Consider the following 20,707-nt stretch of genomic DNA (forward strand, 5'->3'; position numbering starts at 1 on the left):
CAACATAGGCAACATGGAGTCGGCAGGCCGCATTTAAAAAGAGAGCAACTAAAACTCGATTTTCAAAATGTTCACGGTGACTTTATGCCAGATATTTTCCTTCAGCTGCATTTTTACATGAGAACGTCCATAAAATGTAAAAAAAAAAATACTTTTGGGATTCAATCTTTGAGAATTTTATAACAAAAATATTTAAATGTGTCTTCTGTGCAAAGGTATTTTTGTGTCTTTATTATGAAAGCAAAAAAAAATGTTTTAAGAGCAAATTTCTGGCACTGCAATAAAATATCAAGTTTGTAAGTAAAAATATATAAACTGAGAATAAAATTATTGCATTGCAAACAAGAACACAGAATTAAGAATTTTGCTTATGAAACCTTTACTCTCAAAGGTTTTTGACTTGTGACCAAAGTTTTTCCATTTGCAGCCAAAAAGTCAAGTTTCAGAAGCAAAAGTCTTAATTCTGTTACCAAAACTGTCGGAGCAGATGTGTTTGCAATGCAATAATTTTATTCTCAGTTTATATATTTTTACTTACAAACTTGATTTTTTTTTTTTTTTTTTTTTTTTTTTTTTATCTCAGTGCAAGAAATTTGCTTTTAAAACTATTATTTTTTTTTTGCTTGCATAATAAAGACACAAAAATACCTCCATAGTTCTGTGATGAATTCTTTTTCAGTTTTTCTACAAAAAAGAAAAATATAAATGTGCAGATGCTATCCTGCACTGTCTTTATCAACAGTACTTCAATTTTGAAAGTTTTGAGCAAGTTTGCTTTTTTTCTATCATACGTCTCGAATCTCCCTGAAAGACCTACATTCAGTCCCCCATTTCGTCTTGTCCACTTCCTGTCTCGCCCAAAGTGGGCTAAGAGCGTCGCCGAGCGAAGCAGCCAAAGTTCGCCGAGCGGCGGGTTTTTCTTCTCCCTCCTGAGCTCGTTACCAACGGGGAGTTATCAGGAAGCCGGCTAGCCCTCTTCTGTCACAGCTCGTTAGCCTGGATTACAGGCCGAGATTTACCGAGAGAGGGACGGGGGGACGGGGGGACGCACCAAGTCCTCACCGGCACCGCGTGATCATGTCCCACCGGCGAATCCACCAATGAGAAGTCTGAAAGGACGGAAAAACGGCCGAGACTTTTCTACATAATGTTAAAATAAACTTCAGACGCTCTGACTGTCCCATCGGGGAAGTCAGTAATCTATAATACATGTTCAGAGATTAAAATATGTTTTGCACAAAATGAGGAGGATTTTGTCAGGTTTCATTTATGTTAACAGGGGACATAAAAACAACACTTCACACACCGACAAATGTTTGTTTTCATGGTTTGGTGACCAAAAAAAAAAAGAAATAAAAGATCCGAAATGCTCCCGCAAATATCTAAATAAATCCTCCTCGTGTTATAATCATACTTAAATCACCTTTAAATACAAAAGTAATCACATTTCATGGGAGAGGAAGACTTTAAAGCACAAATCTGACGCCCGGAAATAATTCTCTTTCCAGCAGAAACGTGGTTTTGAACATGTTCCTGGTGTAATGTGTGAAGCTACATGTAGATTCCCGTGTTATTATCTCTTTATTCTATAAATGTGGAAAACGGGTGCTTTTTTTTCTGAGGTGGCCAAAAGCAGCAAAAAAATTCCTGAACAACTACATCTTATTACTTTAAACCAACTGAAGAGATTTGGAAAAAAGTTGACTTAATACCTGAGTACACTGTAAAATATTCAATGTATTTTACTGGATAACGCAGAGCCTGAAAGACACGAGTCTAAACCTGTTGCGTCATTTGCTGAACGGAGGAGGCGGCCTGCCAAATGATCTCATTGTGCCGCCGTGACGCATCGGAGCAAACGGCGGATTAGCTGGATGCCGAACCGGCGGGGGACGAGATTTGTGGCTTAGCGTCACGGCGTCGTCACGAGACCACGTGAGGCCACGCCTCTTTTTTAAACAGCTGACCGGAAGGAGACGATTCAGCTCGTCGGAAGATGTCTTTCGGGCGTCCCGACTGCGGCCGGTTATTCGTCAAACGAATCGTGACCTCCGAGGCCTCGAACTGTAAAAAAAAATGAAATCCGCCAAAAAATGAGATCGAATGAATTTTCCGATAAACATTTTTGATTTAAAGCTCTTTGAGGTCCAATATCAAAATTAATGATGTGATTATTTTTAGATCGAACGCCAGAAAACTGACAACAAGGAGCGACTTTAGCGAACGACGTCATAACGGTTTTCCGCGGGCTGTTTGGCGCCGACCCCTAGTGGCCAGCGGCGGTATCGCACTTTAGTGGAACTTCCGCGTTGAAGCGACGTCCACTTTTATAGACAGTCAACGAAGTGTTCTTCTGGGTTTTAATGGCAGTCGTTGAACCTGCTTATAGGTGCATTACCGCCACCTACTGGACAAGTGTAGCAACAGAAAATACGACTTGGACATCAATCTGGTCAATCTGCGATATAATAGCTCCGTTTCCATGTCTTTGATCACAAAACAAAAATCGCGATTTGCGGATTATTAAAAGGACGGTTGAAACTAAGTGAGAGTTTGACCAATCAGAAATGAACTCACATTTTTTGTGTATTACTCGTTAGTTTGAGGTAAACTGACCTCGTAACATTTCTACAGCATCGCTTGAACAAAACACTGAACACTGATTGAATTTGATTCAACACAACTTGAGGAAAATCTAAACTAACTGAGGATTTTTAAAATGATTAAATTAAATACCATTAATAAAAAATATACCAACACATGACACAACTGGAGGATTTACAAACGTTAAACCGATTTTCAAAGACGTCGGAGTGAACAAAAGTAACGACCGACTCGTTTTAATATTTGAATGGTAGGAACACGTTTCCAGAGTGGCGTGAAGTCTCACAGAATCTCACGAGATCACACGTGACTTGGGTACGATCCCCGCCGGCCTCCTGAGAAATAACAGAAGACGAGATTTGAAATGAAGTTATCAGTGAAGCGTTTAATAAAATCAGTGGATCAGTTGCCACGGCAACGACAATGATCTCATTTACTCTGCTAAGGTCCTACTGAGTTCGACCCGGCTCTTGATCCTGACCTCTCACACCCTCTTCTTTCTCTGGAACGAAGAGGAAATAAAAATAAACTCTGATCTGACCGATATCACCTGAGGTCAAAGGTCATTTCCAGGATGCAAAAAAAGAAATGGAAACCTCCCACTTTTTTTTTTCTACATTTCACAATTACATGAATCAGTTTTGAGGGTTTGGAGAAATCAAAACTTGGAAACCGTTAATTAATCAATAGAGCAGCCAACCAAAAGCGTCAAATTTGTTGAGGCAAACCCCCCGTTTGACTCTTGATCCCCCCCCCCCCTCTCCACCTCCCCCCCCCCCCCCCAGTGGCCTCTGTTTGTGTTGTCAGATGTGACGCATTCAGCCCGACCTGCTCTAATTCACTAAGGAGATTGCGCGGGGCCGGATATCCCATTAGACCCTGATTAAGAGGGCTCAGCTCATTAGCTCTGACAAAACCAAACCCCCCCCCCCCCCCCCCAACCCCGATCCAGACTCCAGCCACCCCAAAATAAAAATAAAAAATCACAGCAGATTAAAGTGGAAATGATGCTGATCTGAAAACAGAGTTCAAAGTTGCACCACATTTTGATGAGCTGTCACATGACGGTTGTTCCTCTGCTCCCCGTCCGTCTCCTTTCTCTTGAAACTCTTTGTAAACTTCCCTCAAGTCTTTTTGGGGTTTTTTTTTCCACCTCCTCTCATATTCTCACATTTCCCTTCCACCTGTCTCTCCTCTCTCCTCTCTCCTCTCCTCTCCTCTCTCCTCCTCTCCTCCTCTCTCTCCTCTCTCGGCTCTTTTGACCTCATAACCTGATTTTCATTCCTCCGATTGATTTACCTGTGTTCCCTCCCCCTCTCCCCCCTCTCTGTCTCTCTCCCCCTCTCCCCCTCCCCACCACCTCCCCCTCTCTCTCTCCCCCTCTCCCCCCCTCCCCCACCTACCCCCATCTCTCTCTCTCTCTCTCCCTCTCCCCCCACCTCCCCCCTCTCCCCCTCCCCCCCTCTCTCTCTCCCCCTCTCCCCCCTCCCCTCCCACCACCTCCCCCCTCTCTCTCTCCCCCTCCCCCCCTCTCCCTCCACCCTCCCCCCCACCTACCCCTCTCTCCCCCTCCCCCACCTACCCCCATCTCTCTCTCTCTCCCTCTCCCCCCACCTCCCCCCTCTCTCCCTCCCCCTCTCTCCCTCCCCCCCTCTTTCTCTCCCCCTCTCCCCCCTCCCCACCACTCCCCCCCTCTCTCTCTCTCCCCCTCTCCCCCCCTCTCTCCTCCCCCCCACCTACCCCCATCTCTCTCTCTCTCTCTCTCTCCCTCTCCCCCCACCTCCCCCCCTCTCTCTCTCCCCCTCTCCCCCTCTCCCCCCCCACCTACGCCCCTTTCTCTCTCTCTCTCTCTCTCTCTCTCCTCTCCCCCCACCTCCCCCCCCTCTCTCTCTCCCCCTCTCCCCCCTCTCCCCCCCCACCTCTACGCCCCTTCTCTCTCTCTCTCTCTCTCTCCCCCACCCCCCCCTCTCCCCCCATCTCTCTCTCTCTCCCTCTCCCCCCACCTCCCCCCTCTCTCCCTCCCCCCCTCCCCCCCCCTCTCTCTCTCTCCCTCTCCCCCTCTCTATTTCCATCTTTGAGCTTTATCCTTTCATCCCTTATCTCCTTCATCCCCCTCCAATCCTCATTTGTTCTTCACCGTGGAGGACTGGAGAGAGAAAGAGAGAGTTTTTTTTACTCCGGTCGAGCTGCGAGCAGGTTGCGCGAGCGACTCGCGGGATCGACAGGAGCTTTGAGACGGGAGCAGGAGGAGTCTGAGGAGCAGGAGCTGCACGGCTGCAGGAGCACAGGAGGAGTCTGAGGAGCAGGAGCTGCACGGCTGCAGGAGCACAGGAGGAAGCACTTTGTGCTGAAGAGAAGGAAGAGAAGAAAAAGGTGAGTTTTCTCCTCTTTTTATTCATCTCGTTGTTTCATCTCCTCCAGGTGTTTGTTTTTTCCCTCTGCTTGTTGGAGAAGGTTTTATTGGAGCTGAGGACTTCTTTTTTTGTAAATTTGAAAACACAGGAAGTGGACTTTTATCTCTGCTGTGAAACAGAAACTCAAATCTCCGGACAAACCTGCACATTTAAAGAGGATTTGTCTGCACATTGCTGCACAGATGCAGCTTTAGATTTCAGATTTTTTTTTTTCAGATTCACTCCTGAAATTCCCTTTTTTTATGAAATCCAGATTTTTTTTTTCTTCTTGTTTTTTTTGTTTTGTTTTTTTCCTAAAAGGCATCAATCTATTGCAAGAAATAGAATCATGTATCAGTCCAGTGTGAGACTGCATCCGATGTAATGATTCCTTAAACCCCTCTGAAGGTGATCTTTGGATTGTATGGAAGCTGCCAAAGAGGATTGGTGCTCAGGTGTTGATGTGTCACAGGAAATCCAGCAGCACTTCCACTCTGATATCCAGCGCTGCAGCGTTGGTACAGTAGGGGTCGCTGTTGCTCAGTTTTTATTGTCTCCTTTCAAGATAAAAGAAAACGGTCTTTTTTCTTGACTGTTTTAACTTTTGGGAAAGTAATTTCACACGAAGCATAGTAGCATAGCAGAGGAGGAGCTGTCTGTCCTCCTCCTCCTCCTCCTCCTCTTCTTCTTCCTCTTCTTCCTCCGTCCACATGACCCTCCCTCCCTTTCTCGCTGATCCCGAGGTAAAGAGCAGTCGGTAATCGGATGACAGAGATTTGACCGCTAAAGCTTCCCTTAAGATCTCCTGCCGGGATTTAAAGCCCTGCAGCAACACCCCCCTCCTCCCCCGTCCTCCCCCCCTCCTCCCCCGTCCTCCCCCACCCCCAGAAAAACGTCTCCGTCACCTCCGCGGCCTCTCGACCTCCATCCTGCATCCTGACGCAGGTTCACCACCACCGCTCCCTTCTGCTCACCGAGGCGTTGTTTGAGTCCATTTTTATTCAGAAACTGGTTTAAAAGGCCCGAAACTTGAAAGATCAAATATAACCCCAGTAAAGTCTCACATTTGAGAAGCCCAGAACACTTTTACCTGATTTAGTTCAAATCAATGGCAGTAAACGTCATAGTTTCATCGTCTTCTGTGAAAAGGTTTTATTGTTCGTTCTGCGGCACCAGAACTGTTGCTGACGTTCTTGTTGGTCATTTTCATGAAAAACATTCAGCCTACGAAGTGAACGAGGCTCCTGCAGATTTCCCATTTAACATCAACAGTAAATATTCCCGACGGGGACAGAAAGCCTTTCGGTCGTCGGCGGGGCCGAACCGTGCTCGCGGGTAATTGGTGTTAAATGAGGAGTCGTACGTCAGCATCCTATTACGGAGCATTAAGGAGCGTACATTAACCTACTGCACGCAAGGGGGGTTGAAAATGATGTCAAAAGAACCTGCGAGTTACATCGACATTAATTAGAAATACGGAAACATATCCGAAAAACAGCGTTGTTGTTTAACTCGAAATAAAACAACAAGAAAACCACCAAGGAAACTCACACTGATGTCAAAATGGCCGACATCTGATGCAACACCTCAAATTATCAACAAAAAGGGGTCAACGAGGGAAAACTGAAAAAGAAACGTTCTTGGTTCGACTCCAGATTTTTAGGCCTCATTACGCATTCAAATGTGTATTTTTGTAGTTTCTTTGCCCTCTTTAGTCTCTTTTTTCCTTCCTAAAATCTGCTCTTCTTCCTCCTTTCTACGTGTGATTTCTTTTCCCGGCGTCTCCACGTCGTAGCCGGACCGGCGTAAAAAAAACAGCTATTACAACTTTTGCTTTAAGAGGAGGGGATTACACCTGTCAGCTGTGCGTCTAATCTTCCCTCAAGACCTGTCGGTGCGAGGTATCAAGGTCAGAGAGTGACATTCAGGCCGCTCGCTGGATCTCCGTGTTCCCGTGCTGGTAATTCACCGCGGGATCAAGCGGTTCGGGGGTTAAAACGCGAGGACAGACTGACGTCGTCGTGGCGATAACTCGGTGCGGCGCAGATTGTTTTCCTCCTTCACACGTCGGCGGATCTTCTGTTTGAATGCAAAATACGTCTGAATTGGAATTGATTTTTCCTGTTTGTTTTCTTCTCTTCGTCTCTCTTCTTTCTTCCTTCCTGCTACAGAGTGACAGTTCTTCGCTTTTTTTCGTCAGTAACATCCCCTAGCAACCGTCGCCATGGCAGCTGAGAAAGCTGAAATGGATGCGCTGAAAAAGGAGTGCGACAGCCTCCGTGCGCAGATCGAGGTGAGCGCCTTCATGTTGAACGTCGTCCAGACCGAAGTGAAACGGACGATTTCACCTCGGTGACCGTGAAGTTTGTCAGATTTATCTCAGCAGGGTTTCTTTTTTTAATGGTTTAAAGTCGGCGAGACGTAAAAGTTAAATCTTTCCTTTTTGCTTCAAAAAAAGTGTCCAAAAAAAGCCCAAACTGGAGACGTAGGTGGCAAAATAGTTTAATACCGTTAAACTGCCATTAGTACTGTTTCTGTTAGTTTAACACAGTTTACCAAGCGTCGGTGATAAATACACATAGATGTCACGCTAACACATTAAAACTGGTGCCATCACGGTTTCTACTGCTGCTGATAGAAACTTCACCGCTGATATTATCAGAGCTACGACGACCTCCGCCGCAGAGGTTGTGTTTGTTCGTTTGTCAGCAGGATTACAGGAAAACTCCCGGCCCCATTTTCATGAAAACTGGTGGAAAGGTGCAGGAGGGGCCGAGGAAGAACTGGTTCAATTATGGAGCTGCTCCGTTTTACGAGGCGGCTCCACGATGAATCATTTTTCACACTGTGTGATCGGGCGTTTGACCAACTAAATGCCATACATGCTAACATCCAGTAGATGGCAGTAAAGGTTCAAGGGGGAAAACTAGCATAGGACATCCTAAAACGATAACAATCAGGTTTAAATGATCACAAACACAATTATCACATGCCCACTGTTGTAAAAATATACCGACATAAATTGTGGTTGTTGACTTTGACTGTATGAAAGACATAACGGTGAACTAACTGGAGTTTTCCTTTCTTTCTTCTTTTGCTCTCCGACATTGTAATTCCCTGCGTGACCACCAGGCGGCCCGTAAGGCTGTGAATGACAGCAGCATGGCAGCAGCGGCAGGGGGCGTGGACTCAGTGGGCCGGGTCCAGTTGAAGCTCAGGAAGACACTGAAGGGTCACCTGGCCAAAATCTATGCCATGCACTGGTCAGCTGACTCCAGGTGAGGATGAGGGTTTTTTTTTTACTTCTTATTCTAACACACGTTTTAATAGCTTATTATACGAGGAAGAAAGTACCTGAAGTTTCACCGGAGGAAGCCAAAGAGGAACAGACCCTTTAAAGAAATAGAAGTTCTGCCATTCGCCTGTTTGGAAATGATTTTGGTTTGTTTGTATTTCTGTCTTTGCTTCAGCTTTGACAGATCAGGACAGATCAAGAACTAAAGTCACAATATAGTCGGCAAGTTGTCCAGCTGAGACATTAAAATTCAATACGAGTCAAAGATGAAGCTAAAATGTTAAATATACTGTATTTTTCTGCTTTATATGAGATTTCCAGACTTTATTAATGACATCTTGTGGGAATTAATGTGTTTCAAGTAAAGATAACAACGATTAAAGCGCTCTTTCTAAGATTTCTGCTTTTTCTAACAGGCAAATGGTCAGCGCATCACAGGATGGCAAGCTGCTCGTCTGGGACGCCTTCACAGGGAACAAGGTGGGATCACACGTTTAATATGAAGCGTTGCACCAAGTATGATATTCAAAATAAGACACAATCAGCCAATTACTGCAGGTTTTAACTGCATATTTACTGCACATCATAGCTGTAAAACGGGTAATAAAGTTGTGTACTTGTCCTGCAGAAATTATAGATAACAAGCCACCAAATGACAAGTTAATCAAAAGTTGAATTTCAGATAACTTCATTTAACTTTATAAAAGTTGCACATGATATTTGGCTGGTTATCTGTCTGATATTGTCAAGGCAACTTTTAGTAGATTTAAAACTACGATCTGCAGGAAATGTGACTTCCGTTTCTGGTTTCTGGTGATGGTTTGACTTCAACTCGTTCCACTCCGACCAAGAGGAAGTTTTTGCCCTAAAAAGATCACTAAAGATACGAAACAGGCGCAGAAAATATGATTAACGAGCGTTTTACCACCTGTAAAGTTCAACTAAACTCAATTTCCACTTCCCAGTTGGTCGCCGTCCCACTAAAGTCTGCTTGGGTGATGAGCGTCGCCTTCGCTCCCTCCGGTAACCTGGTGGCCAGCGGCGGTCTGGACAACCTGTGTACAGTTTATAACATCAAGGCCGCCAGCCCCAAGACCCTCAGGGAGCTGGACGCACACACAGGTGAGCTTCGACCTCCCCGAATATCGTAAAGTTGATGTTACAGCGTGACAAAAGGGAAACTGAAGTGACGAAACTCTGTCCCGTCCAGGCTACCTGTCCTGCAGCCGTTTCCTTAGCGACAATGAGATCCTGACGGCCTCCGGCGACACCACCTGGTGGGTTTGATCACTTCTCTTTTAGCTGCGTTTTCATGGTTCGATTGCCTAAAAGAAGAGTTCACGATCTGAGAGCTCGCAATATATAAGACAAATGTCAGACATCGTCTTTTTGTTCTCTTTGGCGACACCTGTGGCGATAAGCGGTAATTGCAGCTGTGTGTGTTTGGACTGATCCAAACCGTTTGAAAAACAAAGGCCCGTTCGTTTGCTTCGTCTACCTTTATTTGGAGAGACAAGGACGTCATTTTATTTAAATAAAAAAAGTCTTTGACATTGTTACTTTAAAGAGACAAAACGCAAGAGATTACATTCATATTAATATTCATTACTTCTCCACCAAAGGCCGAACTCTACTGCACACTTCTTTTTTCCAGTTTTGTATTTTCATTAGCCTACATGTTGCAAAAGAAAAGAAAAACGCCGCAGTAAAAAAATCAGGGACGTTCATTTGCACACGTTAATGTGGAGACACAAGCTTTTTACAAAAATGTTGTTACATTTTAAAGTTTGAACTTTTTTTTTTATTTTTTATGTTAGACCAGATTTCTTTTTTTTTAATCATGTAAATAATGATCTCACCTCCAAATCGATGTGAGGAAAATGAAAAAACACAACCAACCTTTTTGGGAGCTCCCCTCCTCATCCTCATCTTTGTCGCCCTCCTCAGCTGTCTGTGGGACCTGGAGACCGGCAAGCAGAAGATCATCTTCACCAACCACATTGGAGACTGCATGTCTCTGGCCCTGTCCGCCGACATGAACACCTTCATCTCCGGAGCCTGCGACTCCCTGGCCAAGCTCTGGGATCTGAGGGAAGGCACCTGCAAGCAGACCTTCTCCGGACACACCAGCGACATCAACGCCATCAGCGTGAGGACCCCGAAACCGCTGAATATCAATTCATCATTTGATTTTTGGCTCTAAAAATTGTTCCTTTTTGGGGGTTTTTTGTTTTGTTTTTTTAGGCCGTAATAAATGTATTTCTTTTCTTTTTTTTCTCCAGTACCTCCCCAACGGACACACCATCATCACGGGCTCCGACGACTGCTCCTGCAAGATGTACGACCTGCGCTCCGACCAGGAGGTGATCGGCTACCAGGACACCAGCCTGAACGCCGGCGTCACGTCTCTGGCCATCTCCAGCTCGGGCCGCCTCCTCTTCGCCGGCTACGACGACTTCAACTGCCACATCTGGGACACGCTGAAGGGAGAGAAAGTCGGTGAGTGGCGCTTAAAAAAAAAGATAAGGAATCAAAGTTTTACTGACGCAGATAAACGAGAGAGAGAGAGAGAAAACAGGAAACGAGCTGGGTTTTTCAAAATAAAACTGAAAGTGAACGCAGCATCAAAACAGCATCACAAACACTCGATGTTTCCTTCTTTCAACGTGGAGCTTTGTGATATAATCTGGTTGCATTTGGCTTTTATTGAAGCAACATTTCATTTTTAAAGATCAGGGTCGCCGCGGCAACGAACCGCTCCACTTTTCTGCTCTTTTCTTGTTTCCTTTATTTTCTTTCTTCCCCTTTGATTTTCTCTCATTTTGTTCTTTTCATTTCTTTCCTCTCCCTTCTTCATGCTCTCCCACCTTCCTTTCTTTCTTTCTTTCTTTCTTTCTTTCTTTCTTTCTTTCTTTCTTTCTTTCTTTCTTTCTTTCTTTCTTTCTTTCTTTCTTTCTTTCTTTCTTTCTTTCATGTATCAAACCTTCTGCACTCTTCTCCTGTCATTTCCTTCCTTTTTTTTCAAAACCTCTCATGTTTCCTTTCCTCTCCTCTTGCCTTGCCTCCTTTCCTTTGTTTCCTTTCTTTGCCTTTAATTTTCTAATTTCACTTCCTTTCTTTTTCATCTCCTTTCCTTTTCCCCATCTTTTCCTCTTTCTTTTCCATGCCATCTCCTCCTCTTCCTCTTCCTCCTCCTCCCTCCTCCTCCTCTTCCTTCTCCTCTCTTCCTCCTCCTCCAGGTGTGCTCTCCGGCCACGACCAACAGGGTGAGCTGCACCGGTGTCCCGGCGGACGGGAATGGGCGTCTGCACAGGATCCTGGGACAGCTTCCTCAAACTGTGGAACTGAGAGGTGTCCCGGCGGAGGGGAGACACCGGGAGGAAGAGGAGGAGGAGAAGAAGAAGAGGAGGAGGAGGAGGAGAAGAGAAGGAAGAGGAAGGAAGGGTGAAGATAGGGAGGAGGAGGAGCAAAAAAAACAAACTAGGAGACGAGTGAGGCTGGAGGAGTTGTTGCAGACATCAGACCTTCCTCTCTTCCTCTCCTCTTCCTCTTCCTCTCCTCTTCTCTCTCCGTCTCTCCTTCGTTCACGTATGCAAAATCAGGAAAAGAGGTCGCGAGTGAAGTCATGTTGTATAAAACGGCATCAGGTACAAAAAAAAACCACCAAATAAAACCACTGATGACGCGTCCCGCCGAACGCACCCGGAGAGATTTATGTCGTCCAGACCGTTTTAAAATTCTTGAAAACTCACGAAAAAAAAAATAGCACATCGTTCAACAACAAAAAAAAAAGGAGAAAGCAGAAAAGAAAACGAGCTCCTATCGAGAGATGTCAAATAAACACATAGAGATTTTTGACAATAAAAGAAACAATATTAAAAACGAGAGTATAGAGTTACAGATCTATTTTTATTGTCCTTGAGAGCCCTGCACTTCTTTAGATAAAAGATTGGCATGTAAATTTATTTCTATTTTATAGTTTTAACACATTAGAATTCATGTACAGTGTATTTCTTCTTTTTTTTTTGTCCCGGGCTGCACATGTTCCAGAGTGTATGTCGATGGTAGAGCCGCCATCCCCCCCCCCCCCCCTCCCTGGTTTCCATCCAAGATGGTTTCGCCATCTCAATACCCCCCCCCCCCCCCCACAACACACACACACACCACACACCACTACACACTCACACTCACACACCACACTCACACACACACACACCTCGGACGCTCTGCAAAGACCTGTAAACTTGACACCCCCCCCCCCTCCCACTGGGTTCAGCTGCATTTAGTAGGAATTTTACACTTTGTGCAGTTCCTCTGTAAAAGACCGAAACGTTGGTGGAAAATCTTTCTAATAAACATAGAATTCTGCATTAAACACACGTCGACGGTGTGAGTTTGTGTGTGCGTTTTCTGCCTGCGACTGACCTTTAATGTCATTTCAAAAGGGTTCATGTATAAAAAAAAAGTAGTTTCAATTTGTCCCTGCATGAGTCACAAACGATGCAGAAACTAAAGGCTGTTGCAGTGAAATATCATGAATATTTAGCTCATTAAGCTTCTTGCTTCATCACATCTGCTGCAGGAATAAAAGAAAACAGAAGCGTGGACATTAAAAAATATAACTGATTAATAAATACTTTATTTTTTGACTCTTTTCTTTTTTTTTTAATTTTGTCGACCAATTTCACCTGCTTTATAGAAATCCTTTGAAAACAGCATTTAGACTTTTACATTGGAAAATATAAATAACTTGGTTGTTATATATAAACTATGATCAAATTTTGGAGAGGATGGAATTCGCTTCATAACTTTAATATTTGTCCAATCCTGTCTGCTTCCCGGCGTCAAATTGTGCAATAAATGTCAGACTACGTGTCAGCGTAGTACAGTTTCACTCGAAATATTTGCCATGAAGCTTCAGTATTTTTGATTGTTTACATTCAAAATGAAGAGAGTAATCATCAAAATAAACACAAGAAAACATTGTTTACTTAAAAAAAAAAAATAAACAACAACTGCAAATCTAAAATATTGTTTAGTTTCTTTCTTTTTATAGAAGTTTGAATTATAAATAAATACTCTGCTTTTCTCCAAGTTGGTAAAGTTTCATATATAAGAAACTTTTTATGAACAAAATCCTGCAAATCAAACCAAAAGAAAATCCAAATAAAAGTTATATTTCCCCTGAAGATTTGGCAAAAAGTTTGTACTTACATACAATAAACCACTCATAGAAAGTAAGTATATTTACTCGAGTACTTTTGTTTTGAGTATTTAGATTTTCTGCTACAGTACTTGAACTAATAAATATTGAAAAAATGTACTTTTAGCTGCACTACATTTATTTTAAATGTTTGTTACTTTACAGAGTCACATACTTAATTAAAAAATATATAAATGAATATGTATTATATAATGCATATTATAATATATATATTATCAACTAATGAATGTCAGTGTGATTGATCCTAGGGGTGACTCCACAAACACAGAATATTATATTTTTTAATTAGCTTCACTTTCACCGGCAGATTTACCATTAAACACCCACATTAATAAATATGAAATATTATAAAAAAAAATATTTAAAAAAACCTATATTTTTACTCAATTTTATTTTAAATGTTGTTTATGTTTTTTTGGGGTTTAATTTGATCTGTTTTTATGCATTTTATTTTTTACTTTTAAATGACATTTGAACATGTTTTTTATGTTCATTTATATCTGTTTTCATGTGAAGCTCCTTGAGATGCGTTTTTACATGAAAGTTGCTCTAAAGTGTTTTATTATTATTATTTTATATGAATAATTAATAAATCATATTACAAGTTCTAAAATGGGACATTCCGTCTACTTCTACTTGTGGTACTTAACCTGGACTACTTCTCCCATCACTGCTAGTATTTGTGGGTCCAGTATGTATTTAAATACTTCCGGTGCTGTGTTTAATTATTGACAGCAGGTGGCGCCAAATCTCCACACCGATGTTTGACTCCCTCAGCAAACCCAGACCAGAAGAAGAGGGATGCTCGGAGCTCATATTTCCGACAGCACCTGACCTACACACGCGCCGGCCGGACCCGTCCCGCAGCTGATCCACCGGGCCTCCTCCTCTTCCTCCTGCTCCTGCTCCTCCTCTTCTTCCTCCTTTCTTTTCACCGGTAAAACAGCCACCGACAGCCGGCCATGGCGCTCCGGAGGTTCTTCGTGGGAGGAAACTGAAGATGAACGGGACCAAGGAGAGTCTGGGGGAGCTCATCACCACCCTGAACACCCGCGAGCCTGCACGAGGACACCGGTGAGTGTGCTGTGCACGTGCGAGCCGGCTGCCCGGTGGGGGTTTTATGATGATTAAGAGTGATAAGGTGGGAATCAGGTGCACGGGGGGGGGGGGGGGGGGGGGGGTGTGGGGGGGGGGGGCTGGTTCAGGTGACACGGTGGCATTGAGAGTCACGTGATCAAGGATGAGTTGCATAAAGGCCTCTGACGTCTCATCCTGGTGCTAGAAAGGTACTTTTACTCAAGTACTTGAAACGAGTATTTTCTACTCCTCCTTCATGATTGATCTCAGGATTGTTGTGTTTGTGACTTTTTTTCTTTTAAATTTATCACATGCTTTAATTTGATATTACTTTTTCAGGTTTGTAAGGGTTCAAAAAAAAAAAAGTGGCATAAAAGTGGAAGTAGCTTGAAGGTCTGAAAAATGATGTTAACGCCAAAGTGTCTTCAGCTGCAATACCACCGAGTGCCACTAGAGGTCGGCTCTGAAAAGCCTCCATAGACTCCCATTCAACTTCTCAACAAATACAAAGTCAATAATTGTTTGCCAGCATTAATTAGATATTAGGCCTAAAAAATAAAAAAAAAAGTAGGTTTGGGGGCGTGTCTGTTTGATTGACTGACAGGCCTGTGGTACAGTCAAGTTTCCCTTATAGGTGGCGGGGGCTTAGAGTCCTCGCTCCGCCCCCAGGTCGTCCAAATATGGTCACTTCCGGTTCCCGAAAAAGAAGATGTTAACGACCGAAATGCCGAACTTGAAACTGCAGAACGGCCGTTTACGAACCGACGGGTGACGATAGTTTACGTTTGATTATATCTGTTTTTAACACGACCACATTAGCAAGAAAACAGCCACTGAAAAAATACGTATCGACTGTATTTGGAATATTATTTTGATGTAATCTGTGGCACTAAAACTCCGACCTGAAGTTAACCCCCGGACTTCCTGTCTCACTTTCAGAGGTGGTGTGCGGCGCTCCCTCCGTCTACCTGGACTTCGCTCGGTCCAGTTTGGATCCCGGGATCGGTGTCGCCGCCCAGAACTGTTACAAGGTGGCCAAGGGAGCGTTTACAGGCGAGATCAGGTACGAACGTACCATTTCAAACATTCAAATACTGAATTTACACTGAAGTTAGGTTTTATTCACTGAACCGTAAGCTAATGCTGAATCGGATAGAAATTTTCTTGAAATTTTTGAATATTTTTGCAAATGTATTATAAACAGTTATTATACTATATTTTGGAATTCAATTTTTATATATATATATATACATATATCCTTCACCATTTTTTCAACATTGCACAGATAAAAACTTTTTTTTTATAAAAGATAACATTTTATAAAAATAATGTATAAAAATTAATTCAATTTTACGTTGTTGATTTTTTTTTTTTATATGAAAAAATGAAGCCAATACAAAATTTTATAAAAAGCTTTGTTAAAAATGTATTTTATTTTCCATCATTGATTTATTATATAAACAAATCTAACCAATCCAAAAACAAAAATATTTTGAAAATGTTCTGTTATTGTTGTTGGTTTTTTTAATATGGAAAAATCAAACCATTAAGAGGAACAGGGACCAAATGTCAAAATACAATTCTTATTTTTATAGTTTTGAAATAGTCACAGCTGATTGTTACCATATGAAGCCAAGCAGCTCTTAGGCCTTTTCTATGTTTTTATTATTATAATTTCAGTCATATCCAACGTGACATCATGGAGGCAAAGACACAAAATAGTCCCCAGAATTGGAGGCCAATTCAAGCTTCGTAAAAATGTGTTGAGGATTGTCAGAAAATATGAGAATGAACAGACGTGAGTATCAGTGTGTTGGTGAACTGAAATGTACAATCAGCATAACTGATCCATGTTTTTAATCAGATATACAGCAAAAAAAAAAAAATTACAAATTCTGGTTACAGTTTTCTAAATGAGAATTTGCTGCTGCCATCTTATTTACTATATATATAAAATAAAATGTGGGTTTCAGATAGTCCGAAAACACCAGTGACGTGTTTCAGAGATGAATAGACTTTTTGGAAAAGTCGATGACGCAAATGAATTGATAATAAGACATTATTTGGATGTCGGTGAAAAGAAGGTGGTTTTAAATGCGTGAACTCCACGTGTGATGTCGGACGTGTTCCCCGGCAGCCCGGCCATGATCAAGGACTGCGGCGCCGACTGGGTGATCCTGGGACACTCGGAGCGCCGCCACGTGTTCGGAGAAGGCGACGCGCTGGTCGGTCAGAAGGTGAGTCGGACGCCGTTTTTTTGCTTTTGTTTTGTTTTTGCCGTTTTCACGTGGATGCCACGGATTTGGTTTCTCGGTACGTTCGAGCTCCGACTCTCGCGTCGAACCTTCAGGTGGCTCACGCGCTGGAAAACGACCTGGGCGTGATCGCCTGCGTCGGGGAGAAGCTGGAGGAGCGCGAGGACGGCACCACCGAAGAAGTCGTCTACGCTCAGACGCAGGTCATCGCAGGTAAAACCACCGAAGTAACGACGCATCTCATTATTCTGTTATTACTGCACGTTTGAATGCAATTTTTCCCCGTTTTTAAAATGTATTTCACGTCATTTTCTTTATTTTTGTTTTTCTTTTAAGTTTTTACTGAATATTTTAGTTGAATTTGGATTTCTTTGCGATTTTTCTTTTAGCATTACAACCAAAAATGTCCATCCATTAGTTTGCCAATCATAAGAATTTTATTTTTTTTTTTTTAATGATTTATTATTTGATTCCTGCTCGGTTACTCAAATATATCAAGAAAAAACTAATTAGTCGGTTAATGGATTGAAAAATAGTTTTGATAACTCATCATTTTTAACCAAAAACAAAAACTGATGTGAATATTTGCTTATTTTTCTTCTATGACTGTTTTTCAAACTAAAGAAGCCGTTAAAGGCGCCACCGAGGATTGTGGGAAATTGTGTTGTTTTTTTTTTGCTTGTTTCCTGACATTTAATTGGTCAATTAAATGGTGAAATAATTGTTTTATTCATAGTTGAGAAACGTAACTGTAATAGTGAGTAATTCTTGTTTGTCTGCTGGAAGACAAACCGAACCACCGGATTACATCGTGTTTCTGTTGTGTCCGTAAATATGAAAAACTGCGGTTCTATTTCTGCAGTCAAACAAGATCTGATTGACGGTCTTATTTTATTTTAAAAAAATGTTTTTTTTTTACATCTAGTCCATTATGTATAGTCTGTATTCCATGTAGGCTGCCTGCTGATTTAAAATGTAAATAGGTCAGTGGACTCTGCTGCTCAATAAACTCCAACACACACGTTCTTCCTGTTAAAGCAGTAAAAGATCCCTCGTTCATTTGTTTCATTAATCGTGATTAAGTGCTAATGTTTTAGTTTTTTCTAGGAACAGATTCTTTTCATTAGAGTGTGGCGTTGTGTTTTACAGATAACGTGAAGGACTGGGGGAAAGTGGTGCTGGCCTACGAACCCGTGTGGGCCATCGGCACCGGCAAGACGGCCACGCCGGAGCAGGTAAACTCGGCCTCGACTGTCTTTACGACCGCAGCGTGTTCAGTGACTAATCTAAAGTGTGTAATACACACGCCCGTCCACTAGAGGGAAGCGTGTGTTTTTTCCTGCGTTCAAATGGAACTCGTGAGCTCCTGGTTACAACGTGGGGAAGTCGTGTGCGCCGTTTGCTTCGCGTCCAAGTGGTTAAAAACACCAGGGCGGCGTCTAGAAGCCACAGAGGCTAACGATTTAGCACGCTAACGGGAACAGGAAATGCAAAGGCGGACAAGAGGGAAAAGGTGAGGCCAGTGGGAAGATCAACATTTTCCTCAGACGTAAGCTGTTATCTAATTTACGAAGAAAAACTCTACTTGACTAAAATTACAATATATCGAAATTACGCATTTCGACGTGGTGAATACCACAAGAGGGCGCCGTTCATCTGGACTCTTCTCATGCGCATTGGTAAATGCGACAACATTCGTTTTTTGACCAAAACCAAAACCTCGTTTCTCCAGATTTCGATTTTCACTGTAAACAAAGCCTTTTTAGTTCAATGATATTTTCGGCGTTTTAATGCAACGATGTGTTTTTTTATTTCCTGAAAGAAAACACTTTCTAATGACAAACAACAAAATGCTTTACAGCGGTTCGACAAATCAAATCTCACAGATTGGTTATTGTTTGAATGAACGTGAGTCTCCGAGATGTGTTGTGTTTTTTTTTCCAGGCCCAGGAGGTCCACGAGAAGCTGAGGGCGTGGCTCCGAGCGAACGTCTCGGACGACGTGGCCGACTCCGTGCGCATCATCTACGGAGGTCAGCGAGGATTTTTCATTGAATATTTATTACGGATTTAAGTGTGATTAACGGACGAGGACGTCGCCATAGACGTCATATAAAAAGTGGACGTAGTTTCTGGGTCTGACAAGTGAGGCTGAGTGCATTAAAGCGTAATACCACCGAGGGCCACTAGGGGGGGAGGAGGGGGCTGGCTCCAAAAAAAAAAAAGGCGTCAAACACAGCTATGTTCGCAATTGATAATATATTTGATATTTCATTTCCCGTCTCCGTCTGTCCTCCAGGTTCCGTCACCGGAGCGAACTGCAGAGAGCTAGCGTCTCAGGGCGACGTGGACGGCTTCCTGGTGGGCGGAGCCTCGCTGAAACCCGAGTTTGTCGACATCATCAACGCACGCGCGTAAAGCACGCCACACTTCACAACTCAAGAGGACCAAAACAACCACTCTGCCCTTTACATCTTCACGCTGGGCTGACTGATCCGCTGCAACGTTTTTAATTTGTGAAATATATTTCCTACGACCTCGAGGCAGGTGAAATCGGTACTTTCTTTTCGTTTTAATTCATGAAGCTATTTTATTTCTCACATTGCGATATTTTGTTTTGCTTTTTTTCCCATAAGAGCAACAGATTATCAAATACTTTTCAAACGTTATTTTCAGCACGTTATGACGTTATAGTAGCTGTGAATATTTTCAGCTCATTTATGTCCGATTTTTACGAAGGAATTCAGGAAGGGAAATGAAATGATCTTTAATTTGGAAGTTTTTCCCCTTTTTGTTGTCGTATTGGTAAAGTTTCACAGTTTTCTCCAATTCGAGGTCAAAATGACCGACGTTATTTCCGGTAGAGGATCAGTCAGCCCAGATTTTAAATTTTTGTTGTGTTTGCTAACAGACTGCTGGAGCCAGTTTCACCAAACTGCACTAATTGTTACTTTAACAATTAAAAATCTAAACAAGATGTACTTGAATATAAAAATGCAAAGACAAACATGATCTTTATGTTGCTACTCAACTTTGAGTGACTTTTATTGTGAAGTTTTCATCAGTAGGCAGTAAAGATTTCTGTAGTTAAACACTGGCTGATGGCTCTTCATCACCAGTGAAGAGTTCAGGGGAGCTGAACGATGTAATCATAAAAAATAAATAAAAACATAATAGAAAAGTATAATTAAAGTGTTTTATTTGTGGGGTTTTTTTGCCTCTGCGATGGCGATAGTTGAAGTATGTTTGCAGTCTGTCTCCTTATTTGGAAATGCGATATTTCAGAAACGCTTCGTGGGAATTTCTTCGAATTTGGTGCAAACGTTCACTCGGACTCGAAGATGACCTGATACGAATGTGGTGGGCGTAGGTCAAAAGGTCACTGTGACCTCACAGGACGCGCTTTGTGGCAGTAACTCCAGAATTCATTCGCTAATTATGACAAAATAAAATTTCTAAAAGGATAAAATGATGGTTTATGATGTGCGTGAAACAAGCATGTTTTATATTTTAAGACAAACTGCCTGCATGGCGTGACGGCTACGGTGAGTACAGCGTGTCTGCTGCGGCGCTACGGCAACCAGCAACTTTCTACAATACGTTTTTTATTGAAACGCTAATGTGGCTAATGTAGCGAGCTTAAACTGAGTCAGTTTACAACAGACACGAGAATCAGAGTCATCCACTCCTGCATTTTATTCCTGTTGACGTCGACCAAACAACTCCTGACTCCAGCTTAATGCGACTACAAAATGGGAGGAGGCGCCACCTGGTGGTGTCACCGGGCGTTTGCAGGAGAGCAACACAAACACGCGGGGAGCAGGCAACCTGTCCGAGGCCGTAAAATCTGCAGCAACATC

The 20,707-nt window shown here is 42.8% G+C and overlaps 1 protein-coding gene and 1 pseudogene across 1 annotated transcript; both read left to right on the forward strand.

The window, feature by feature from the left end:
* Window positions 1-6,913: 6,913 nt before the first annotated feature.
* On the forward strand, window positions 6,914-11,733 carry LOC138209895 (guanine nucleotide-binding protein G(I)/G(S)/G(T) subunit beta-3-like; annotated as a pseudogene).
* A 2,571-nt stretch (window positions 11,734-14,304) lies between these two features.
* Window positions 14,305-19,357, forward strand: LOC138209967 (triosephosphate isomerase-like). The gene is given in 9 exon segments (XM_069168812.1): window positions 14,305-14,509; window positions 14,512-14,564; window positions 14,566-14,590; window positions 15,533-15,656; window positions 16,731-16,830; window positions 16,944-17,061; window positions 17,998-18,083; window positions 18,793-18,880; window positions 19,147-19,357. Coding segments are annotated over 9 exon segments (744 nt in total). The 5' UTR covers window positions 14,305-14,478; the 3' UTR covers window positions 19,266-19,357.
* The last annotated feature ends 1,350 nt before the right edge of the window (window positions 19,358-20,707 follow it).

This window comes from Embiotoca jacksoni, unplaced genomic scaffold, assembly GCF_022577435.1.
Source record: "Embiotoca jacksoni isolate LCO1_2020_lvr unplaced genomic scaffold, fEmbJac1.0.p SCAF_41, whole genome shotgun sequence".
Lineage (NCBI taxonomy): Eukaryota > Metazoa > Chordata > Actinopteri > Embiotocidae > Embiotoca > Embiotoca jacksoni.